Source organism: Prionailurus bengalensis, chromosome A1 (genome assembly GCF_016509475.1).
Source record: "Prionailurus bengalensis isolate Pbe53 chromosome A1, Fcat_Pben_1.1_paternal_pri, whole genome shotgun sequence".
Taxonomy (NCBI): domain Eukaryota; kingdom Metazoa; phylum Chordata; class Mammalia; order Carnivora; family Felidae; genus Prionailurus; species Prionailurus bengalensis.
This window is the reverse complement of record NC_057343.1, coordinates 72,497,565-72,523,795: the sequence shown is the minus strand read 5'-3', so window position 1 is coordinate 72,523,795 and position 26,231 is coordinate 72,497,565. Positions and strand designations below refer to the sequence as shown.

The following is a 26,231-nucleotide window of genomic DNA, read 5'->3' as shown; positions in this document are numbered from 1 at the left end:
GGTGTTTCTTATCTCTCGTTTCTGGATGGCAGCCTTTCCCTTAGCCTTACTGTACATCAATTTCCCCTTCAAGGAAAGTGCAGGAAGAGGAGCTGAGAGAGAATCATCCATACTTCGACAAGCCACTGTTCATAGTTGGACGGGAGCACAGGTTCAGAAACTTCTGCCGGGTGGTGGTCCGGGCACGCTTCAATGCGTAAGTACACTCCATTTCAGCCAGGTGTTGGCCTGAGTCGTACAAACAGCAGGGGGGGTTGTCATACAAGGAAGAAGGAACATGTAATCCTAATGGGGTCACAAAATAAACTGTGGGCTAATTAATCATGCTGCTCCTCTTTGCTGAGCGGCCGACCAGGTGGAAAACAAACAAAGGTTGCAAGTAGTTCACATTTATATAAAACTCACGTTTGTAAAGCTCTGAAGAGCCATTTTTATTTGTTCATGTTTATATCAGCGTTACTAACTCCATATATTGTTTTGGAAATACCGAACCAAAGGGTAGGCTGAATGACACAAGGAAGGTCATTGCCCACACCTTTAGACTTATAGTTTCTGTGTTGTCAAAATACCCTAATTAGTTTCTTCTAGAATAATGTAAACAGAAATAAAGTTGACGAGTACTTCCATTACCAACTCTTATGAGATAAAAACCCGCTGGCTGATGTCTCTGTCCCTACTCACATGGAAGAAATGTGTAAGAGTCTGTCGGTGTGGTCAACACGGAGGACACTGCATTTGTGAGGACCCAAGCCAATTTTAGCAGACAGCCTAGTGGATAAAATGGAATTTTTGTCCTGCGTAACTTTAGTAAATACCCTGAAGACCTTAAGAGTCCCAGAGGAAGTGTGAAGGCTTTCCCTCTAAGTGGTTGTAACTTCCCTGATGCCATTATTAGTAACATATGATAATCATTATGTGTTATGGGCTGAATTGTGTGTATCCTCCTGCAAAAAAAAAAAAGGTTGTATATTGAAGCCTTAACCCCTAGTACCTCAGAATGTGACTTTATTTAGAAACAGCCTCTTTAAGGAGGTAATTAAATTAAAATAAAATGATTAAGGTGGGCCCTAATCCAATATGACTGCTGTCCTTATAAGCGGGAAATTTGGAGGCACCTGGGTGTCTCAGTTGGACTTTGGCTCAGGTCATGATCTCACAGTTCATGGGTTTGAGCACCGCATCAGGTTCTGTGCTGACAACTCAGAGCCTGGAGCCTGCTTCAGATTCTGTGTCTCCCTCTCTATCTGCCCCTTCCCGGCTCGTGCTCTGTCTGTCTCTCTCAAAAATGAATAAACATAAAATTTTTTTTTAAAAAAGAGGAGCAAATTTGGACACAGACTACCTATAGAGGAGAGTAATGTGAAGACACAGGGAAAAGACAGCCATCCACAATCGAAGGAGAGACACCTAGAACAGGTCCTTGCTTCACGGCCCCCAGAATCAACCAACCCTGCCCACACCTTCATTTCAGGCTTCTTGCCTCCAGAACTGAGAGAAAATGTTTCTGTTGTTTAAGCCACTCAGTCTGGTACTTTGTTACACCAGCCCTAGGAAACTAATGCAGTGTGGTAATATTTCAGAGCTGGAGGGCACCTCGGGAACCATTTGGTGTCATTTGTACCCACCCCCCTCCAACAGAGGAGAGCACTTAGGGCAGTAGAGGTTAAGGGCTTTTCTTGGGAACGTGAGCTAGTGCAAGGCTCTCTTCTGACTACCAATCTAGTGTTCTCTCTGCTGTTCTAGAAAGACCCTCACAGTTTAAAGCACCTGAATGATAATGATTAAATACTTCCCTGAGTGTTCACAAAGTAAAGAAAGAAGCCAGTAGTTTAGAGTTGATTTGATCAGTTCCCCAAGTGAGTGTTTCATCTGGAATTATCCTGTTGGCTGCCTCCATGCTAACATCTAATTGCTAATTCTCCACTTCATTTAGTGTGGACTGACTCTCCTTTTGTCAGCACAGCAGCTGATAAGGACTGAGAAAGACTTGTTAATCAGGAGCTCACACACACACACACACACACACATGCACACACACACACACACACACACACACACTGTCTGGGACTTCACTGAAGTTGGTTATGGGCTTCTAGAAAGTAAAACTTAAAAGTGGAGACACCAAGAAATCCTACGTAAATCACTCAACAAGATCACAGTTAAATACAGTAGGAAGAGCTCAATTTAATTTCTGGAGATTTAATTGAATAATCATGAGGAAAATCCTTGAACTGCTAAGGCCGAGATTTTAACTGAGTGTTTTTAAATGGAAGTCAAAATTCTACTTTGTCATATCCATGTCAAAAATTGTTGAGGGACTCCTGGGTGGCTCAGTTGATTGAGCATCCGACTTCAGCTCAGGTCGTGATCTCACAGTTCATGGGCTTTGTGCTGACAGCTCAGAGCCTGGAGCCTGCTTCAGATTCTGTGTCTCCCTCTCTCTCTCTCTACCCCACCCCCACACTCTGTCTCTCTCCCTCTCAAAAATAAATAGACATTTTAAAAAAAGTTGTTGAACAGAGGAGGGGCATGTAGGTGGCTCAGACGGTTAAGCGTCTGACTCTTAATTTCGGCTCAGGTCATGATCTCGAGGTTCACAAGATAGACCCCCACGTCGGGCTCTGCACTGAGAGTGTGCTGCCTTCTTGGGATTCTCTGTCTCCCTCTCTCTGCCCCTCCACTGCTCGCTCACTCTCTCTCTCTCTCAAAAAAAATAAACAAACATTAAAAAAAGAAATTGTTGAATGGAGTCATGAATTCTAAAATCAAATATTTTGAGAATTTTCAATTACTTTCACAAACATCAGCTGCAAACCCTTCTGCTTTTTCTTTCATCTAATGCTCTCTGCCTTCCAAAGGCACAGTTCCTGTATAATGTAATTTTATAGAGGATATAAAAGAAATTTTAGGTAGATACGATGTTTATAAATACCATGCTGCCAAATTATGCTTGCTATGCTGCAGAATTTTGTGTTTGTTCTCTCTTGCAGATCTAAAACAGATCCTGTCACAGGAGCTGTGAAAAATACAAAGTACCATCAACTTTAGTAAGCATTACAAAGTCTGTTTTCTGTGCACATTTGAAATTTCAATGTACTATTTTATGCTGCATAAAAATATAAAGATTACCTGTATTTTCTTGCCATATCGTGCTGTGAAATAGATAATTAGGGATTTTTTTTTAATGCCAGTCATGGGGCACCTGGGTAGCTCAGTCAGTTGAGTGTCTGACTCTTGATCTCAGTTTAGGTCATAATCTCACACAGTTCATGGGACTGAGCCCCACGTCGGGCTCTGTGCTTACAGTGTGGAGCCTGCTTGGGATTTTCTCTCCCTCTTTCTCTCTCTGCCCCTCCCCTGCTCATGCACACACGCATGCGCATGCTCTCTCTCTCTCGCTCTCTCTCTCTCTCTCTCAAAAATAAATAAACATTTGCTTTTTAAAAAACGCCAGTCCTGCTTATAGAATCACAGAAGGATCATCTCTGACTCGCACAGCCTTCCCTAGAACAGTTGTTTCTCGGTTTTGTTTGGTCTTTGGCAGTGATTTGCTGGGATTGGTGACTTACCTGGACTGGGTCATGATCATCGTAACCATCTGTTCCTGCATTTCTATGATGTTTGAGTCCCCCTTTCGAAGAGTCATGCATGCCCCGACTTTGCAGGTACGGCTGCCAAATCTCAGCCCACAGCTCAGCAGACAACTGGGCTCCAGTTTTCCCCTTGTTGGTGACCCAGCTGCCTCTTGCCCATTTCAGATTGCTGAGTACGTGTTTGTGATATTCATGAGTATCGAGCTTAATCTGAAGATTATGGCAGATGGCTTATTTTTCACTCCAACTGCTGTCATCAGGGACTTTGGTGGAGTCATGGACATATTTATATATCTTGTAAGTCTCCAGTTATTTCCTAAATGTAAGATGTCATGGTTTTGTGAACTCTCCTGCATTTCTCAGTACCAGAGAAAGATACGTGAGTCCCAGAGGTTTAGATGTCATTACTGAGTTCTTAGGTCATCTATTGCAGGCAAATGAAGGGCATGCATGTAAAGTCTAAATAAAAAGCATTAAAAATGTCCATGGATATGGTTCACATACATCAACCACATTAATACACATGTAAGACATACATTAATAAGGTCTAAGAAATCTTATTCGCACCCTGCAATCTTGTGGCTCCCATAAGGAAAAAAAATCTACACCATATAATTGATTGATGAGCTCCTCATTGCTAAAAGCAACCTAATGTGAGTATGATTGGACACTTTCAATTCCAATTTCTTTCAATTCCTATACACAAAATATCTGCCTAGACAAGATGACCATTCAACTGTTCAGCTAAACTAAATTGGGAAACCATAGGAAGGGAACTCAAAGAAATTTCATTTTTTCTGTATGTCCAAGAAGGCATAAAATCAATGTCTTTTCCAACATAACAAGGAGAATTGTGACCGTTAACATGTAGTATCTTTAGATCATCAGTAAAATAGTGAGAATCAGGTCAAGCATGAAGTTTAGTATCCTTGATCAAAGGAATTTCAATCTGAGCCTCCCATGTGTAAGTTAAAATAAGGTGCAGAATGCACTGGGGTACATGCACCCACAGTGTGGACACCCGCTTTTCATTTCTGTGTACAGCTAATGACTTTCCTGTGGGGCCACTAACAGGTCGATATTGGGTTGAGAGATCAGAGTTAAGAGATTGCATATATAGGTAGTGAAAGCTTGTCCTACATGCTATGTGGAATCTCTGCTCAAGGAAAGTTGTATGCACTTGGCTCTCAGAAAGTGTAGGTAGTGAAAGATATTAATTCTAGGGATTAATTCTAGGGATTATTTTCCCCTCCCAGGTGAGTTTGATATTTCTTTGTTGGATGCCTCAAAATGTGCCTGCTGAATCAGGAGCTCAACTTTTAATGGTTCTTCGGTGCCTGAGACCTCTGCGGATATTCAAACTGGTGCCCCAGATGAGGAAAGTTGTTCGAGAACTTTTCAGCGGCTTCAAGGAAATTTTCTTGGTGTGTTACATTTACCCTTTTGCCTCCCACTCACACAGCCCCACGCTGTAATGTAGTGAATGAGGGGACACCCTCGCTTGCCAAGGGTAAGTACAATCTTATTCATTGCCAGAGGACAAGAAAGGCACTAACAAAACACAACACACAGTCAGAAACTTTACCCATGGATGCTCTGACTGGTCAGTATATTTTCTTGATATAACTTATTCAATGAACGTTTTTAGTAAAGTATAATGAAAGCAAGAATCCCAGAGGTAGAATTTGCTAATACTTCCATTCTTAACTCGTGACCCTAATTTTTATTCTGAGTTTCAGTTTCCTTATCTAGAAATTAAAGGTGAGATTCAACACCACCTACTGTACAAATATTAGCAGTTAATAGATTTGGGCTTATTATTTCATTTTGTATGTCCCTAGTTTCTAACAGTGTAGACGCTGTCTCTGATCTTTGGAGTGTTAACATAAAACAACTTAAAAAAAAAGTAACATACAGGTATACCCCACTTTAAGTAACCTCAGGATACAGTAATAATACTAAAAATGTGATCGAAGGAGAAAACCTTGTTAGTTGAGCACTGACTTAGGGCCTTAGAAGAGCTGGGCTGCAGAAAAGCAATGAGTAGGAGGCTCATTGCTCGCAATCTGTTACAGAAGGATCTGTGCCTTACAAAGGAGTGATCAAAGGGTTCTTTTTATTATTGATGAGTTCTGCTCATGCATGGAAATCCTGAATTAATTTACATAAGCTTATTTTACATCGTGCTTTCTAGAAACACACCTATGGGGAGAGAACAGTTGTAGTTACAGTTGATTCTGAGGTATTTTAAAGACAGGTTGCGATGTTTCCATAGGCATAGAGTTGTTGATATTTTTAAAAGACATATTTGAAATCTCACATTTTCTTTGTGCTAAAGCCATAACATGGTGGCTTTTCACACAGCTGGAAATGAAGGAAAAAAGGATGTCATCACCTGACAGCTAATGTATATGCATCGTGGAGCCCTGATAGAATTTAGCAGAGAATTTATTTGTGCCTTTCTCCTGATGATGTTTTTGTAGCATTTTAGTATATTGAAGATATATGTTTAGATTATTCAACCAGCACAGATCAATGGTTCGTTCAGTGTTTTACTCTTTGCCACTCTTCTGTGCTGAGACCAAGGCACCATCCAGCAGAGGGAGCACCAATTAACAGACTTACTTCTTAGGACTCCATGACCTCAATCCTCTGTGTATAGCACTTTTGTGTGCCCTCATTGCTTACAAGAAAGCAAAACCTCTCTGTCTCTAATTTATGCTCTGCTTATAAGGAGAGGAATTCATTTTGAGAAAATAGGGGAAATATAATTATTTAAACATTTTTCTTTTGTTCCACTAATGTAGATTTCAAAATCAGAAAACCCTAAGCCATATCAAAAATACCTTAGCCCATTTTCCTACATGAAAGTCATATGTTTTTATTCTGAAAATCCAAAACCTGTTGTTAATTCCCTCCTTTTAACATTTCAGCAAGGCTAATTGAATGACCTGTGGTGGAGAAGTTAAATAATATCATGAAAAGACCAAGAATTTCATACCATGTTCTCCAAAAAGTTGTGTCCCTATCACTGTTCAAATCAAGCCTACTGTTTAATTTTTTACCAGGAGATATGATGTCTCACCAATTTTTTTTTTCAGGTCTCCATTCTTTTGCTGACATTAATGCTTGTTTTTGCAAGCTTTGGAGTTCAGCTTTTTGCGGGAAAACTGGCCAAGTGCAATGATCCTAACATTATTAGAAGGGTAAGTTACTGCTTTCCTTCTTTTGGGAGAAAAAATTGAGTAGTTCACCACCCCTTGGTACACATGTGCTGACACTACGTTGATAACCCCCACGTAAGACTCAGAATTCTCTCTCCACCAACCCCTTCTGCTTAAAGGAGGCAGTCTGTTTCTTCTGGCTAGCACAGGTTTGTGGGATTAAAAGCACATTCCAGATTATTCTATTGTCTTCTGTTGTTTCAGTGTGGAACCTCTGTTGACACCTTTGGAATAGCCACTTACGATTCCAGATGCTTGTAGCTGTGAGGCTCGGACACTCTCCCTTTGGACTTCCCTAACTTAATCCTGTCACATATCAGCAAACAGCCCCCCAGAAAGGACAAGAGGCAAAGTTTAACTGTCATACCACTGTTCATTACTTCTCACTCCATCATTCTCTTCATTGGGAAGTCCAGAATCTTCCCCAATAAGACAGCTAACAAAGACCCAAGCTTGCTTCCTCCGCTACTGCCCTTTGCCTTATCTTTCTTCAGTCAGTGTTAGTAAGTGGAGGCCGGCTCCTGGGTGACCCCAGGGTTTTATTTGCTGAACATAATGGAGTGAATACATTGCATCTTGAATAAGGTGGACAGCTCTCCTCTGAATACCTGTCAGAGCCTCAAGTTCCTTTTGTCTTCCTTCTTTGTGTGTCCACCCTTTGCTGTCTTCAATGTCTTCTCTGTTCAGCTGGCAGAGAAGAGCATAGAACTCCCTCCATGCCTGAGGGTTTCGGTCAGGGCCAAAAGCAGCACACCTCACTTCAACACACATTTCACCAGCAAGAGCTTGGCCTCCTGAGGCAGGTGGGAGAATGCAACAGGTGGCTCAGTGATGTGTCCTGCAGAAAAACAGGATGAGTGTGGTTACAATCAGCCATCACTGCTACACTATCCAGTGTGCCTTCCCTTAGGATTCTGCCCTATATTCAAGTAGATTCATGAAGTGATCCAAGTACTGCTAACGTACAAACAGCGAAAGCATTTCCTCTTTCATCCAGGTAAAATAATGCCTTAAGTCCATTAAGACGCACATACTCAAAAGGCCTAATACAGCTGAACTATAATACCTATTTCTATGTTTCCAACAAATATGGCTATCTAATACAGATTTTACATCAGTATGAAAATTTCTACATTTTCAGAGCTACTGACTGTAAAAATTATTCATTCTCTGATGGTTATAAAATGCATCTTTGCCCAAAGTACATTATCAATTATGTTAATAGTGAGGATTTCAGTAAGTGGCAGAGCAGAAGAGACACCACCTGTGTCTCCAGACGTTCCAGGAACTTCGATAAACCTGAGAAGACATAACAAGGAACATGGCATAAAGGTCATGATGTATCAAATTAGCTAACGAAGGAGGTAATAAAGAACTGATGCGTTAATCCACAAGCTCAGGTAAGCCAAGAAGGGTTAGTTTAGATTCCCACTGAATAGAGGCCGAAAAGATGACAACAACATTTCAAGATGAAACCTACGAGGAATTTTGCAGGACTCAGTATATTAATAACGGCTTAAGAGCATTGTGATTTTACACTCTCTGCTCATACCCAGACCTGGCTAAGGATAGAAGTACAAAGAGGATAAAGAACTTGTCCAAGGTCACCCTAAAATAAATGGGGAAGCTAAGATTCATGTCAAGGCAGCATGGCCCCAAATTCCTTGCTTTTCACCAGGATGCCAGACAGCCTCACCCACTCAAAGCTGGGCTCCCATGGGCTCAGAAAGACAAACTGGAAGAGGCCCAAGAGGCCAAATATATCATGGGGCCTCTATTTGATACACCACAGCACAGCCAACAGGAATAATGTTGTAGATGAATGTGTAGGGTTACTATGAGAACTTAACTGCAATATATTTTAACTGAAAAAGTGGGCTATGGAAGAGTAAAAACTGTACGATCACATATATGCATAGGAAAAAAAAAACTGGAAGTATATATGCCAAAATGTCAACTGTGTTTATCTTTGGGTTATTGTAGGTAAGTTTATCCACGCTTTTTAAGTTAAAGGGATATCATTGGTGTAAGAAGGCTTTTTATTCTAAGGAATTTTACTGGCAATCCAAAGAGAAGTAATATTGGTATTCACTAAACTAGTGGAAATAAGAATGGAGATGAGGCCCAAGCGGGATGGGGAAAGCCATAGACAATTCTGCATCTTGATGCTGGGGGCCGACAAGGTGCTGGCCCACGGACAGAAACCGGGAAGCTGGGAGGACGCAAGGCTGAAGGCTGAAGGTGACTTTAACTAGGTTAGACTTTGAAGTTCCATTGAAATATCCCAAGTGTATACACATTATACCCAGGAAAGGGGTTTAGGTTCAAAACATGACAATCACAGGCAAAGAAAGAAAGATAAAACAAAAAGAAGAATAAAGACAGAAAATGAGTGAAAATCTTCTTACTCATGTTTTAGTTTTAAAGTCTTTTAAAAACAATGTTATTGGAGATATAATTCACATACCGCACAATTCACCCACTCGGAGTGTACAATTCAATAGTTTTTAGCATATCCAGAGTTGTACAATTGTCAGGCTTAGAACATTTTTCTAAATGTTTATTTATTTTGAGAGAGAGAGAGACAGCACAAATGGGGGAGGGGCAGGGAGAGAGGGAGAGAGAATCCCAAGCAGGCTCCACACTCTAGTGTGGAGCCTGATGTGGGGCTTGATCCCATGAAACGTGAGATCATGACCTGAGCTGAAATCAAGAGTTGGATGCTCAACTGACTGAGCCATCCAGGTGCCCCAGGCTTAGAGCATTTTTATCACCTCAAAAAGAAACATTATCTTTTAAGTTTCACCCTTATACTCCTGACACCCCCATCACAAAACAACCACAAAACTACTTTCTGCCTTATAGAGTTCCTTGTTTTTGACTCTTCTATGAATGGAATCATCTAACATGTGATCATTAGTGGCTGACTTCTTTAATTTAGCATAATGTTTTCGAGGTTCATCCATGTTGTAGCGTAGGTCAGTGCTTCATTCCTTTGTAGGACTGAAAAATATTCCATTGCATGGATACACCATATTTTATTGATGTAACTTATTCATCCACTATGAACATTTGGATCATTTCCACCTTTTGGCTATTATAATTAATGCTATTTACAATAATAATGACATAAACATTCATGTACAAGTTTCATGTAGATATCTGTGTTCATTTCTCTTGGATAAATACCTAGGGGTGGAATTTCTGGGTTCTCAAGTAATTCTTTGTTTGATTGTTTGAGGACCTGTTTTCCAAAGTGGCTGTAGCATTTTCCACTCACACCAGCAGTGTGTAAGGGTTCTAGTAGGAGGATTCCAATTTCTGCACAACCTCGTCAAAGTTTATTTGATTTTTGATGATAGCCTTCTTAGTGGATGGCACGTGTTATCCCATCATGGTTTTGACTTGCATTTTCTGGCTGAATAATGACACTGAGCATCTTTTCATGTTCTCATTGGCCATTTGTATGTCTTCCTTGAAGGAATGTCTGTTCAGATCCTTTGCCTACTTGCAAATGTTTCTAGCGTAAATTTTTACCACTCATCTCTGCAGTCCTTGTCCCTGTTTGCTGGATAGCTGCCCACAACACTGTTATCACATAAAAACCTCTGTTATTCAGGGTGCCTAGGTGGCTCAGTCGGTTAAGCTTCTGACTCTTGATTTTGGCTTAGGTCATCATCTCATGGTTTGTGGGAGGGACCACTCACCAGGCTCTTTGCTGACAACGTGGAGCCTGCTTGGGACTCTGTCTCTCCCCTCTCTCTGCCCATTCCCTGCTCATGTGCAAACGCTGTCTTGCTCTCTCTCTCTCAAAAATAAGTAAATAAATATTTTTTTAAAAACCTGTTATTCTAGGTTAAAATGTGCTTTCTTATCCTTTATCTTTTTGGAGTTCATTTTCTGACCAGGCTCCCCCTGACCTGTTTTCTTCTATTTTAGGAGGATTGTAACGGCATATTCAGAATTAATGTAAGCGTGTCCAAGAACTTAAATTTAAAATTAAGACCTGGAGAGAAAAAGCCTGGATTTTGGGTGCCCCGTGTTTGGTAAGCATTTCAGAAAAAGATCCTGAAGAATGCGATATTTATCAGTATAAGGTTTTAAATCAATAAAATTTGGCATGAAAAGTAATTTTGCCAGAGGTGCTAAAATGATTTTAAATAATACAAGGCAAAGCCCTGAATTACAACAGGATGCAAAAATACAGTAAATGAGAGAGCAAGTGGTACACTGAGTCCCATGTTGTTTCATGTAACTAATGGATTATCACCCCTCTATTTTTCTAATACTTTGAAGTATGTAACTCGATTCGCATGGCATTAAAAATTAGTGAGGCTTAAAAGACAAAGATTTTCTATCAAATTAAAACCAAACTCGTCCTGAGTTTATATCTTTAAGGGAGAATCTGATATCCTCATAACAGTTGTATAGAAGCCCAAATCAGAAAGCTGTTTCAATTTTAAAACGCATTTACATGGAAGGATTTCCATTATTGAAACGCCGGAAAGGAGTAATCAGTAACACAAATGATTATATCTAACTTTCTCTTTAAAATTCATTTTTCCTGAAAATGAGTTTTCAAAGCACTTACATCAAAGCTAGAAGTGCCTAGTACCTTCTTTTTCATCCATTTTACTAATGGCGATGAATGAAATCTCTCAGTGGGCTTCATTGATGAACTAAGTGTCCTATTAACTTCATTTGTCCTTTTAAATAGTCATCTGTTTTCTTTTTTTTTTTTCATTTTACCTCTTAGAATAACAAGTGAACCACAGCAAAGACTCTGCTTTTGTCACAATTGATGTTTTCTAGGAAATGTCAAAACTCTTTAAAAGAAATTGCATTTCACCCAGTTGCACCCTTAGGACCCATTGCTACCAGCTTTGGCATTTCACTGTTGTGAAATTCACTTTTAAAAACAATTCAGTACAACTTATACTGGGTTTTTATTTTTTTCAATACCAAAGAATTATGAAAAAAAAAAAGATGAATTTGACTGTGTGGCTTCAGCTGGAGCAGGAAGTACATAACACACAAAGATATCCTTATCCCAGTGCTAACTATAAAAGAAGTCTAATTTATATTAAAATAAAATATGAAAGAAACATAAAAAGTTTATTTTTTGTGAGGTGAAAACGCATTATTATACCATAAATAATTTATTTATATCAAGACATCAAATGGTTTTTTTTTCCTGCTGTTTTAGAATTTTGGCAAAAGCTTCAAAGCTGAGGTCACTAAGAGATAAAATTTCATTATATTCCAAAGAAAGCAACATTGCCAGTCCCAGCTGAACTTCCTAAAAGATTATCCACCTCCATCACCCAGCTCCAGGAAAAGAAAACACTATATCCTCAGAGACAGCATCGTGAAATTGAGTGAATTCAGTAGACGGTGCTGTGGTCGCTCCTGCTTTACTATGGGAAGAGGTCAAGGGTGCTTGTCTCCCCAGCTGAGTGAGTCCCCATGGGGACTGCGTGATATCAGAGATTGATGAGGCAAGAAGAGACACTCATGTAGGCAAGCGCTCTTCACCATCTGACAGGGGAGTTATCAGTGTTGGAGGCTCCAAATCATCACTGCCTCAGGCCAGTGATCTGAGCCATCGTGATGGAACTCTGCTCCAAAGGGCTATGTGCTGGAGGGGGGTGCTCCTATTGGAGAGGCTGTGGGGATGTTTCCAGGAATGGGAACTGAGAGTCACCTGAAGACTACTCTCAGCAGGAATGACACAATGGGGCACCCTCGTGCTGGAGGATGTTTCAGAATCTAGTGTATTAATAGAAAATTTGAGGTATAATAAAGTCAACAGATCGAAAGACAATTGTCATTGAAGAGCTGGTTTGTTACTCATAGTTCCCACTATGGGGCAAACCACACCACAGGAGGCCACATAGGGAAGCCCCAGGGTCAGTCATGAGGCAGAGGGAAAAAGGGAACTGTGGACCAGAGCCTTTATTGTGGTTTCCTTGAGTTGGAATGGGTGAGTCAGGGCAAGCAGGCTTAGGATTAGCTAGTTGAGTAACTTCAATGGGCTCTGAGACACAGGGCTCTCCCTAGTGCTCTGCTACCTGGTGATCAGGGCAGGTGGATAGTGACCCAAAGGGTGGAAGCCTGATAAAGGAGGTAGTTGGGGCTGTAGACTCTGGGTTGGTTGGTCTGTATTTGACAAGCAAGCCCTAGGGTCTCCTGGGTGGCTCAGTCGGGTAAGTGTCCAACTTCAGCTCAGGTCATGATCTCGCGGTTCATGAGTTCAAGCCTGGCATTGAACTCTGTGCTGACAGCTCAGAGCCTGGACCTTGCTTTAGATTCTGTGTGTTTCTCTCTCTCTCTCTCTCTCTCTCTGCCCCTCCCCCACTTGCTCTCGGTCTCTCTCTCCAAAGAGAGAAATTTTTTTTTGAAAAAAAGAAAAGCAAGCCCTAGAAAGGACTCTTCCAAGGAGGTGGGAGGGTGATGAGAGAGACAAGAGGCCAAGGCAGGGTGATTCAGTCATTTTATCAGGTTGTCCAGAGCAAAGTGTGTCCAACACATGCATGGAGGACAGACATTAAAGTATCAAGTGTACAGAAACTAGGAACATGGCAGGCAGTGGGTTCCATGAAAGAATAGTTGCTATGACCAGAGCAACAGTGGCCAGTGGCCAGCAGTGTGAGCTATGTGGAATTTAACCTCATTTATCTACGTCCAACTGCATCCCACTGCCATCTTGTTAAGAATCAGATGGTGGCCTGAAGAGGAAGAGGGAACAGAGTGGTCAGCCCTCTTCTTCCCTCCTCAAACCATGGGTCAGGCTGAGAGGCTGAGGATAGGGTCCTTAAATGGGTTATGGGAACAAGGGTTTGATGTAGAACAAAGTGGACTTTTCAGAATGAGACTCATATAACTGAAAGTGACAAAAAAGCTTTGGGATCTCCAAGATGTCAGGAAGGGAGCTAGAACCCACTGGAAGGCAGTGTTGGGAGAAAAGTAAACCTGTTGCCAGTTGTACCCTCTGACATTCAGCTTGTTCCATAAAAATCCAAATTAACTGAAATGCAATGTTTCATGTAAGTTATTATTTGGTGTTTCAAGTTCAATGGCACTTTAAAAGCATAAGCTGATAGAGGGGCATCACTTGAACACCATAACAATAATGCTTGTCCATTTGTCCAGAATACCATGACTTGGGTTAGTTTTGGTAAAATAAAAATCTTTTGTCAAATAAACACCAGCTATAACTATGATAATTTTTACATTTTCCTTTGTTAGTAAGCTCATCAAGAGTTAGCAGCCAAGATGTTATAGTTTTATATTGGCAAATTTATGATTAAGAAAATAACATATCTGGAGAACTGGCATTAGGGAATGCTTTGATAATTATAATTAGGAAGGCTATAAATATGCACTACCTAATTCAGGAGATAGTCAGGCTTCTATATTCTTTGTTCAGATGAGTACATTCATCTTCTTCTGAATCACTCAGACTTGATGAGATAAAAATTACCTTGGTAAAAAGTATAAAATATATATATTACAAATATTGTGTGTTTTGTTTTAAGCAGAGGTCTGGGACATAGGAAAATGGGATGCATAATAGATATCAAAAAAAAGTATTCAGTTTCAATAGATATATTCATTGAGTGCTTACTATTCTCCAGACATTGCGCTATTACTGGGGACAAGCTAGGGCCCCCAAGCCCTAGGAACTTGAAATGTAATAGAGAACAGGAGATAATATTACAAATAATGTAATATGATTTTCTAAAGGCTTTGATGCTACATAAATCAAATTAGCTCACTGGAAGCTTACCTGGAGTTGAATTCTAGGTAATTTTAAATTATAGTGTGATACATTCTAGGCAGAAGATCAGATTTTTGTTGAGTCTACAGCTCAAACAATTTGAGTATGCTCTTTAAGGAGAAGAATATAAATCTATCTCACTTTTGTAAGTTTAACAGAAACATGACTACTTCCAGCATCTTGGAAGGGCCATTTTGGATAGTGTTGCCCCCTGTATTTCTACATCCAAGGGCTCAGGCTGAGCTCCTCTCCTCCTGGGGGCTCCTTCTTCCCAAAGGAACAACCCTCTTTATCGCAATCTTGGGATCTTGGGGAGCTTTTCACGGGGAGGTAGAAGATTAACAAAACTGTAAGGTTAGAACCAATGTCTTAGTTTTCTCAATTGGATGGACAAGATTATGATATTTTTAAAATTTTTTAATTAACTGGAAAAGATTATATACAACATTATATACATATATTATTATATATTATACTATATGTATATGATTATATATTATATACAGGCTTCCACATCAAGGAAGGGTGACAGGAAAATTACAACAATGGATTAGGCTTGGGATTTATTGAAGTCCTCTGTAGTTATAGGTAAAGTTTAAAACTTTCCAATTTTAGTAGCATGAACATAGCATGAACATCTTAGATGATTAAAACTGATACTTATTTTTTTAATGTGATGTACTCTTCCAACTATTTAAGTCTGTGATTCTCCATTTTATTTTTCTTGGTTTAGCCTAAAAGTGTATTTTTAACATATTCTAACTTCTAAAGGATGTGGAACATGAAAGTACTTTGGGATGCTGCATATTCAGCTAAAAAAGCACTTTTACATAAAGAAAATGGATGGGTAAGAAAGTTCAACATCAGATCCGAGAGCTGGCCTGCTTAGCTTTAAAAAAAATCCTTATTCAAGAAAACTGTGGCATCTGCAGAATCCTTACAGCTTCTGTCTGCTGTAAAATATATTAAATTTAATTGAAACCCCAAAGGAAGAAATGGTGGAAAAATCCAAGAGAATATGCTTATACTTTCATATGTAAAAAATATAAATCAGAATCCCAAAATAGGAATTTCTGAGTGGGGCTTTTGCACTATGTGGAAAACGTTTCTACCAATCATCCTTAAACCTTAGGAGCAAGTCAGTTTAGTTGTATGGTTTCTTATTAGATCCCCATCTATTTAATGCTTTAAAAAAGAAAACTTATAAAGGTGTATTGCATGATTGTTTCTATGATGTTAAAATTATATATATATATGGTGGTAGAGGGGCACCTGGGTGGCTCAGTTGGTTAAGTGGGCGACTCTTGATCTCAGCTCAGGTCTTCATCTCAGGGTCATGAGTTCAAGTCCCGCATTGGGCTCTGTGCTGTACACGATGCCTACTTTAAAAAAAAAAAAGGTGTAGAAAAATACTAACCCAGATTTTCTCCAGAGTATCACCTTCTGTGAAGGTTAAATTTTGATAAATGAGCTAATAGGAAAAAAAATGATCAAAATATAATTTGGCCATGCTTCTATAGGGCCACTTTTTTTAGTAGTCCTGGGACCAATTCTCCATCAAACTCAGGAAATACAGTGATAGTCATGACTTTGCAGTGTGTAGTTGTCTAGGTCTTGTAATTATTTTAAATAGTCTAATAAGAGGAAAAAGGAAAACAGTGAAATCTTCTATGGACAAGAAAAATGTTAGACAAGACCCATAATGACTAAGGGAGATGTAATATATTAAAAAAAAATCACTTCCTTTCGTGGGAAGAAAAAAGTAAAAACATGTTAGTAAAAAACAAAAAATGCAATATGCCCCCTCAAAAAAAAAAAAACGAAAACAAAAACAAACAAACAAAAAATAATAGTGGAGCCAAAGTGTTTTAAATACCAGCAATCAAGTGTGGATGTAGACAGCATACTGCAATGTTGGGGTCTACAAGAAGTCTCTGTTAAGAACACCCAGAGTTAGTGAGAGAGAAAAAAATCCAACTGGGAGAGAATGATCTGGAAACATGTAGGCTACCAGCAAACACCTCTGGCCGCTCAGGGACTTCCAAATGCATCACTACTTTACAAAGTGATGTTCCCATGATGTCACAGAATTAAAGAAAGTGGCTAGATTCTACTCTTTTTATACTTGCTATATTAACATCAGGAATTGTAATTTATCCTTTAGAGAAGTTTTCAATTTTAAAACTATTGCAAAATTTGTATCCAAACTCCAGCGCCCCTTTGTGAGAATATGCTATGCAGTTTATAACCAGAAAGCATACTTCCAGCCCTCCATAGAATCAGGACGAGCCAGAAACGTTAAGGAACCTTTAGAGCCAGAACTTGAACTGTTGTGTTTTGTTGTTCGTTAAGAACACCCTATGATTACCTAATAATTAATTAAATTTTAAGAAATAATAACATATTCATGCACTTTTCTGATTTAGCAAATGAATGCCAGCTAGCCTGCCTTCCAAATGCTAAGTACACCCCGCACCCAAGATTGGAAAGAACTACAGATATTTGCCTTAGGGTGCTTCTCATCGGAATTTCACAGAACATTCTTCTTTCTGACTTGCAGGGCAAATCCTCGGAATTTTAATTTTGACAATGTGGGAAATGCCATGCTGGCATTGTTTGAAGTTCTGTCCCTGAAAGGCTGGGTGGAAGTGAGGGATGTTATTATTCATCGTGTGGGGCCGGTAAGCAAGCACACGGAATCCTTTGAATGTGTCAACAGCTGCTCTCATTTGCTTTGATGAATAACCGTATTTTTCATTTATACAGATGCACGGGATCTACATTCATGTGTTTGTATTCCTGGGTTGCATGATTGGACTGACCCTTTTTGTTGGAGTAGTTATTGCTAATTTCAATGAAAACAAGGTAAGAATTCTTGGTTTGAATACCACAGGGTTTATTCTTTTCTAGCCACTTGCTTTGAGCTCTCTTTTTCTCACACGGCATGAAGTCGCATTAAACCATAATGTGACTGGTGTAAATAATCTCTATAACTATTTTACAAGCTACCTCATCGCTGCCTTTCAGGCACATTATTTAAGAGCACAGTTCCCTCACAAAATTTCCCCTTTTGGGGATGGTGTCATTAATTCGCTGACAACTGAAAGGCACATCTCCTATTGTTCAAATTGAAAGGATGTGCAGCAAGTTATTAAAATACAATAGCTGAACTAACTGTGTACTGATTGCAGGTAATATTACTTTCACACAATGTAAATTGGATGCTTCTTTGTAACGCTATAGGTGAACTCAGAATTTTGATGGGGCTGGGGTGCAGTAGAAATGTTAAATCCTAATTCATTGAATATAAAGAAGATTTTCTAATTTCATATAAAAACTTTACATACTTTATGAACTCGGGAAGCATGCTAAGTTCAGAGCAACTCTAACAATCACTATAAGAGCTCCCGAATGGGAAAACAGCAAGTGTGGTTTCCTGTCAAAGAGTGAGTTTGGGAGAGAACATTCTATGTCGTTCTTCTGTCCGTGGCTGATGTGCACTCTAGTATGTAAGGATCTGTCTTCTGGAATCATAATTGAAGTGCATACAGCTTTTTAAAAAATTTTTTATGTTTTTTTATTTTTGAGAGAGAGAGACAGAATGCAAGTGGGGGAAGGGGCAGAGAGAGAGGGAGACACAGAATCCAAAGCAGGCTCCAGGCTCCGAACTGTCAGCACAGAGCTTGGTGGTGGGCTCAAACTCATGAACTGTGAGATCATGACCTGAGCCAAAGTCAGACATTTAACCCAGGTACCCTGGTGGATACAGCTTTTGAGCACTTACTACATACTAAGGTTTACATATGCCATTTTCAGTTCTCACAACTCTGAAATGCACAGTGGAAGAAAACACAGAGCTTATGGAGGTGACATGACTTCTCTGGGGCTTTTAAGGTGTAGAAAATGGGGTCACAATTCAGAAGCGATGCCCACTCTGCAGAGTCTGAAATTCTTCCGAGAATATAAAAATGTCACTCTGCACTGAATTAAAGCTAGATATGACGCTCCTGTGATTCGTGACCAGGACAGGATCGCATGCAAGCATATCCGAACCCACTGGCTAGGGCAGCTGCACATGGGACTGTATCATTCACACACACTCCCACTCCCCGGGCTCTGCATGTGTGGTTCCAGCTACCCAGTTGATGGCCACCATTGATGTGTGCCTAATGAGGATGTTATTTGGTGCGGGCTTTCAAAGGGTGTGGCTTAAAAATCTCCACTTTGGGCCCCAACACTACTCTGACCCACAGAAACATGGGATTTTAGAATAAGAAAGGATAGAGAGAGATCATATTGCCCAGCCCCCTATTTTACTATAACAGATTCATAAATGAGTGTCTCTAAGCCCTAAAGTGTGTTCAATTTGATACCAAGCAGAAGGAGGAAGATGGGTCTCTTCAGATGCCATTGAGCCTTGGCACTGGAGCAGACAATGGAGATTCCTGAACAAGAGCAGAAGCCAGTCAGCCAAGTAGAGAGCTTAGGCCCTGCTTGCTCAAAACACCATGATAGGTCCTCTGAGCAGACACCTGTTTTCAGGAGAATCAGGTCCTATGGCAGCTCACAAATCAGCGACATAAATGCAGCAACATAAAATGTTCAGCAACCAGAGACAAATATATAATCAATTGCAGCTCTTGAGTTTGGAGGCCTGGCTGAAGTTAAGACAAGTATCAGGAGGTCTACTCACAGTACTGGTTGTATTAATGTGCTGAGGGAAGAAAGAAGCATCTTGGCCTTGAGAAGGGGAACACGGACTTAAGCTCAAGTGGGTGCTGGGTGCTTACAGAAAGAGGAAAAGTAGAAGAAAACATGACAAACTTGATTATTTAATTGACAATGCAAATTTATGAGTTATATGAACCATTTAGGAGGGATTTTTTTTTCCCAGTAAGCTTTTCAGATGGTAGCACATGAGCTGCTGTATAACAGCATTTATTGATTTATTATTTAGTCATTCAACAGATTTCTTTGAGAACTTGACTGGGGCCAGACCTGGGAACATAAAAACTAAACACACAAACTAAACACTAAACACATAAAGATTTCTGCCCTCATGGAGCTCACATTCTAATGGTCAAACCCAAAAGTATGTAAATAGATTTCCAAATATATAGGCAATAGGGAAATATAAAGATACAGTACATAAGGCAAGCTTTGGGGGCAACATTTGCACAATTCTGAATCATGCAAATTTATGTCTTCCCTGGAAAATGGAACCTTGTTTAAAAAAGTTCAAAGTTTATACTAGTAATATATATATATTTAATTTCTCAATTATGAGATAACAGTTTGATTAATAAACTTAATGTCACAATAATAAACTTCCAGAGGTTTTCTGATATTAATGATCAGATGATACCACCACGCTTATTATTCTTTTGGCTCATTTCAGAGCTCAACTTTCTAAAATATTTTGTTTTGTAGAATAAAGAAATAATATCAATATCTCTAGCACCCAGAGAAACCAAAATATTTGTTTGCAGATAGTAAGAAAAATGGCTTAGCAATATCAATATCAGAAAAATTAGTTTAAAACAAATATCATTATTAGGAATAAACAGTGTAATTAGATAATTGCAGAAGAAATGAATTACCAACAAAGTATAGAACTCCTGAACCCTAAAATATATGAAGCAAAAATTAACCAAATTATTTTAAAAAGCCAGCAAGTCCAAAATCATAGTGAAAGATATTAACATATATCCCTAAGAAACTCATAAATCAGAAAAAAAAGAAAATATGAGATTTGGCACAATACAAACATTTGATCTACTGTACATATGAATAACCCAGAGTCCAGCAATTTTCAAGTATAAAATGTACTGCCCAGAGATCATAAAAAATAGTTACCAAAATATTGGTAATGTACAGAACATATTCTCTACAATAATAAAAAAAGATAACAAAAGATTCCTCAGATGTTGGAAATATTAAGACATTCTAAATAATTTATGAGTAACAGAAGAAATTAGAATAGAAACTCTTAAGACATTCAGATAAATCATTTATAAAAATCACATATAAAAGCTCACAAGATATAGATAAATCAATTAGAGAAATTTGTAACTTTAAGTGTATGTTCAAGAAAATTCAAAGATTAATTAGTAATATGTCAGATGTCCAAATCAATAAATTATAATAAGATCAACAAAGTAAAATGGAAGAAAGTAAAAAAGATAAGGACATAAATTAATGATATAGAAAACAAAGATATTATAAAAGATTCAAGAATGACAAAAGCTTATTCTTTAAAAAAAATTAAATTGACAAACCTCTCTCAAGGCTAAGCATGAACAAAAGTATGGAAAAGGAAAGTAAACAAGCTATGGTGAGTCAAACAGGATGGGTAATGTTACAGAGATAGAAAGTTAGATTTAGAACAGAGCTAAAAGCCCCAGGAGGACCAGGTATATATAAAGGAGAAGTAGCATGACAAATCAGTGGAGGGGGTGAGACCATCAATAAGAGGTGCTGGGGTCATTGTCTAGATATAAGAAATTAAACAGATTTCTACCTCACAGCATACTCAGAAATGAATTCCAGAAGGATGAAAGACCTAGCTGTGAAAATCCATTTTCAACCTTGTAGAATTTATTTTTGACCCTGGAGGAGTTGTGGATTTCTTGACTTTAACCATAAAGTGGAATTCATAAAGAGAGAAATTTACAGATTAGATTACATTAAAATAAAAAGTTTCTGAGACATAAGAGACTTGATAAGGCAAAAAAAAATTTTTTTAGAAAGCAAGCTAAGACTAAGAGAAAATATTTACAATTCACATAACTGACAGAAGATTAATATCCAGAATATATTAAGAATTTCTATAAAACCTCTAAAAGTAAATATCCAAATACAAAAATGAGCAAAGAATATGAACAGGCAATTCACATAGGAAGATACAAGAATCATCACCCCTATTTACTCATATAAAAAACATTTCATCTCATTGATATTAAAACTAAAGTGGACACATTTCCCACCCATCATGGCCAAATTAAAATATCTAACAATATCAAGTACTGGCAAGAATATTAAGACATTGGAACACTTGGAGATGGCTAGCAGCAAATTTTCTTGGTTGTTTCTCTTTGGACAGCAACTTCACAATATCTGGTAAACATAAAGATGTGTAAATTGCTAAACCCCAGCAATTCCTCTCCTAGAGATTTGCTATTAAGGAAATCTCGTAGGTATTCACCATGAGACTGTAGACATGTACTTATTGCAGCATTTTTATACTACATAAACCTAAAGCAAATAACTTCTGATATATTTGTACAGTGGGATACTCTATGAGCAGTTAAACCAATTAGATCTGGTGGCTAGTGGTATGCAAGACATAGTGTTCAATGAAGATAACAACTAACTGCATTAAGAAGCCCATATTGAATACCATTTATATCACTTTTTAAAATTCAAAACAAATATGTTCTTATGTATTGATATATACACAAACAGCAAAAGTCTGAAAGCAGTGGGGAGGACACATCCTTAAAGGACAGTCTTCAGCTCTGTCGAAAGAAGGGAAGAATGGGAGTGGGGTGGGGGTTCAGTTTCTTAAACTATATTTCTGCCTTTATAAATTAGTGTATAAATAATGTATAAATTTCTGCCTTTATAAATTAGTGTGTAAATAATGTATAATTTGTATACATTATACATATACAAATAATTTCATGTATAAATACATGAAATGTCATGTAATATATTTATATGCATTTTAATAAAGTACTCATATATATATGGTAAAGAATATCTGATCTCACTCAGCCATTTGTCACAGCATTAATTCTTAAAGATTCAAATTCTGTGATTTCATACTGTTTAAAAATAGTTTTGCAATTGAGGCACCTGGGTGGCCTAGTCGGTTGAGTGTCTGGTTCTTGATCTCGGCTCAGGTCATGATCTCACAATTTGTGAGATTAAGCCCCGTGTTGGGCTCTGCTGACAACGTGGCACCTGCTTGGGATTGTCTCTCTCCCACTCTGTCTCTTCCCCTCCCTCACTCACCTTCTGTCTCTCTCAAAATAAATAAATACAATTTTTGCGACAGTGTATAGCAGAATGATTTTTTAAAAGACACAATCAGATTGACAAGCTACAATTTTACTGCAGCCTTCCCCACAAAATGAAGGGAAACTAACCACTATTAGAGTGGGTATCCCTTTTTGAAAATTTGATTGTGTAGGGAACCTTCTTTAGATGTTCCCAAACCTGAAATTTATACATGTTCGAAGATACCAGCTGAAGGCTGCTGGATCTTCTCTGAGGCTTGTGGCCACCCTTTTTGGGACCCCTCTAAAGACCAAATTTGAGAATTGTGACCATGTCTATCGAACCACCATGGTATTTGAAGAATATCTTTATCATATACTCCCAAATTAGTCCTGTTGGTATCACCACCACCCCATTTGCAATGACCTTGGTGTGGAGTAGACGACATAAGGCCTTTTTCTGCTTTCCTTTGTTTATTAAGGGGACAGCTCTGCTGACTGTAGATCAGAGAAGATGGGAAGATCTGAAGAGCCGACTGAAGATAGCACAGCCTCTTCATCTTCCACCTCGCCCGGGTATCAAAGATGCTCTGATTTTATTCATGTTGGGCACCAGTGTTCGTGATTCCCCAGGAGTCTAAGATTTCAATTAAAATAATAATCGTGAGGCCACTAGGCGGTTGTGCATAAGTTAATATAGAAACAGGCTCCAAACTACAGATCTCTCCATAGGCTATTAAAATCAACCACCCAAAGGCTGTGCTTCAGTGCTCTCAGGATAAGCCCTAATGAAAAAATGAATTTTTAAATAAAATATATTTGTGCTTCGCTCTTAAACATATGAGTGAAATGTATTAAACTGACAGAAATTGAATGATGCGGTTCTCCTTCCAATACAGACGGCGTCATGCACCGTCGTCTTAAATATTCAGAACCAGCCATTCCTGCAAAACACTACACAATAGATTGAACTATAGGGGGAAAAAGGTAATGAGTTTTAAAATGAGCATTAAAGGAAATGAAAGACAAGAAAGTAAATGTGACCTATGTCTGAAATGCCCTTGCCTCAACCTTTCTTTTGCAGATAATGATGGTTTTAGAGCTAAGATGTATGACATTACCCAGCATCCATTCTTTAAGAGGACAATTGCATTGCTTGTCCTGGCCCAGTCAGTGCTGCTGTCCGTCAAGGTACTTTATTTCACAGTGAAGCTCTGAGAAGGACTTTTTCGTTCATTGGTGTATCCAAGAATATTGCAAGGGGCCATATCCATTCACAGTCTACGTTCTTTAGTATAAAAAATTAAAATTCATAGTCATGTTCAAATGAGAAAAGGAGGGGAAGGTCTTTATGTGTCTGATGGATATGGACAAAGACCTGGATGCTGTTTCTCTTACAGTGGGATGTGGAGGACCCAGTGACCGTTCCTTTGGCAACAATGTCAGTTGTTTTCACCTTCATCTTTGTTCTAGAGGTACGGTAATGAGCCAGCTGGCTCTGGGGGCTGTGGTGCACATTGTAAAGTAAAACAGTGCCCTCCTTTGATAGCACTGACTTTCAGCTCTGTGTTCCATTGCTTTTGAAGTCTTTTTGGGGAGAGGGGTAGCGTGCTCTTAGGATATTTTCCTTTTTAGGCTGTTGTGCTTAACTTGAACAAAGATTTCACTTTATATTTCAGATTTTTCTAACCACAGGAATTGCTAACTGCTGTTGATTGTTGTATCTGAATGTTGGCCTGTCTGGTTATGTGAGTTCAAATATTTGTAGCGAACTGCACAAACCACTGTAATTCAGGGACTCAAATTGCAATGTGGTGGTGAAGGGAATTGGCCCAGACAAGATTATTTTAATATATAGTCCACATAATATCACTTTCCAGCACAATCTTCTTTGAAATACAAGCAGATTCTTATTTCACCCTGTACTGGTTGATGTTTCCCAAAATCTATGGTCTTTTACTTGAGAAAGAAAAATGTCTTGCTCTCAGAACTAGTCATAAAACAAGGAGAAAAGAGCATGGAGATACAGATTTGTAACCTATCCTACTTTAAAGTTTAGATAGTGGATCAATCTATATCTGTATCTCTATCTATCTATCTATCTATCTATCCTATCATCTGTCATCTCTTAATAATAAATTCTCTCTTTGGTTTCTACATCCTCTAAAAATGTGTGCCTCAATGGGGTGCCTCGGTGGCTTAGTCAGTTGAGCATCAGACTCTTGATTTCAGCTCAGGTCATGATCTCATGGTTCATGAGTTCAAGCCCCATGTCAGGCTTTGCGCTGACAGCTCTCCCCTCTCTCCCTCTCTCTCTCTCTGCCCCTCCCCTGTTCTCGTTCCCTCTCTCTTTCCCCCTCTCTCTCTCTTTCTCTTTCTCAAAAATAAACATTAAACAAAATTTTACATTAATTTAAAATGATGTAAAATTATGTGCCTCAAGTTAACACATTTCAATATATGTTGAACACTCAGCCTCTATTTACTATCTACATTATTTTCCCCCAGGTTACAATGAAGATCATAGCAATGTCGCCTGCCGGCTTCTGGCAAAGCAGAAGAAACCGATACGACCTGCTGGTGACATCGCTTGGTGTGGTCTGGGTGGTACTTCACTTTGCCCTCCTGGTATGCATGTAATAAAAGTTTATTTTAGCTAATAACTTCAGTTCAGGTAACCCTGTTTCCAGTCTCATTTCACTGTGTGTCAGCCTACCCTCAGGTGTCTGATTAACCTCCCTACATCCAGCTTTGACCGTGATAGGCCCTCAGACATGCTTGCATGTACATTCCCCTACACTCTTCACACAAACAAAATCTGGCCCCTCAGAGTCCTAGAGTGTGCAAATCAGAAGGAGAAACTTGAAAATGTCTGGTTTAACTCTCATTTTCCCAAAGGATGAAAATAGAGAGAGAAAAAAAAATGGAAACAGAGATTACGAGACCTGCCTAAATTCACATGCAAGCTGGTATCAGAAAACTCAAACCCAGTCTTTTGAATTGAAATGTAGCATCAATGCGACTACATTATAATCAGTATTTCACAGTGGGATTCTCAGGCACTTTAGAAGCCTTATTTTCTACTAAACATCCAGCAGCCTTTTCTCTAAAGCATATCGTTCTTTGTGTTTATACCTGAGTTCTCGCTAGCTTGCCTAAAATGCCTTGAGCCTCTCCAACTTCCATTTAGTCTGAGGTCCAGCTCAAAACCTACACCCGTGGGTATGCCTGATTGAGATCTAGAGCCGTGTTGTCCAATAGGAATACAATGTGACCACGGATGTAATTTCAAATTGCCTAGGAGCCACATTAAAAAAATTAAAAAGGAACAGATGTTGTGGTGCCTGGGTGGTTCAGTCAGTTGAGCGCCCAACCCTTGATTTTGGCTCAGGACATGATCTCAACAGTTCATGGGATGAAGCCCTGCATTGGGCTCTGTGCTGAGAGTGGGGAGCCTGCTTAGGATTCTCTTTCCCTCTCTATCTGCCCCTCCACCACTTGCATGGGCTCTCTCTCTCTCTCTCTCTCTCAAAATAAATAAATACTTTTTTTAAAGGGACAGATGGCATGAATTTAATAATGTATTTTAACTACCATATCTAACGTACTATCATTTCAATATGTCAGCAATATA

The 26,231-nt window shown here is 39.0% G+C and overlaps 1 protein-coding gene across 5 annotated transcripts in view; it reads left to right on the top strand.

Annotated features, from left to right (window-relative positions):
* Positions 1-26,231, top strand: part of NALCN (sodium leak channel, non-selective) — a 317,213-nt gene that overhangs the window by 271,712 nt on the left and 19,270 nt on the right. For all 5 annotated transcript variants that reach the window (XM_043582614.1, XM_043582617.1, XM_043582618.1 and 2 more), the window contains 13 exons: positions 74-196; positions 2,991-3,047; positions 3,545-3,665; positions 3,759-3,890; positions 4,850-5,017; positions 6,695-6,799; positions 10,757-10,863; positions 17,158-17,278; positions 17,364-17,462; positions 23,080-23,173; positions 23,682-23,788; positions 23,998-24,072; positions 25,106-25,225. In XM_043582614.1, the coding sequence (XP_043438549.1) occupies positions 74-196; positions 2,991-3,047; positions 3,545-3,665; positions 3,759-3,890; positions 4,850-5,017; positions 6,695-6,799; positions 10,757-10,863; positions 17,158-17,278; positions 17,364-17,462; positions 23,080-23,173; positions 23,682-23,788; positions 23,998-24,072; positions 25,106-25,225 (1,429 nt within the window). The remainder of the gene's footprint in view (positions 1-73; positions 197-2,990; positions 3,048-3,544; positions 3,666-3,758; positions 3,891-4,849; positions 5,018-6,694; positions 6,800-10,756; positions 10,864-17,157; positions 17,279-17,363; positions 17,463-23,079; positions 23,174-23,681; positions 23,789-23,997; positions 24,073-25,105; positions 25,226-26,231) is intronic.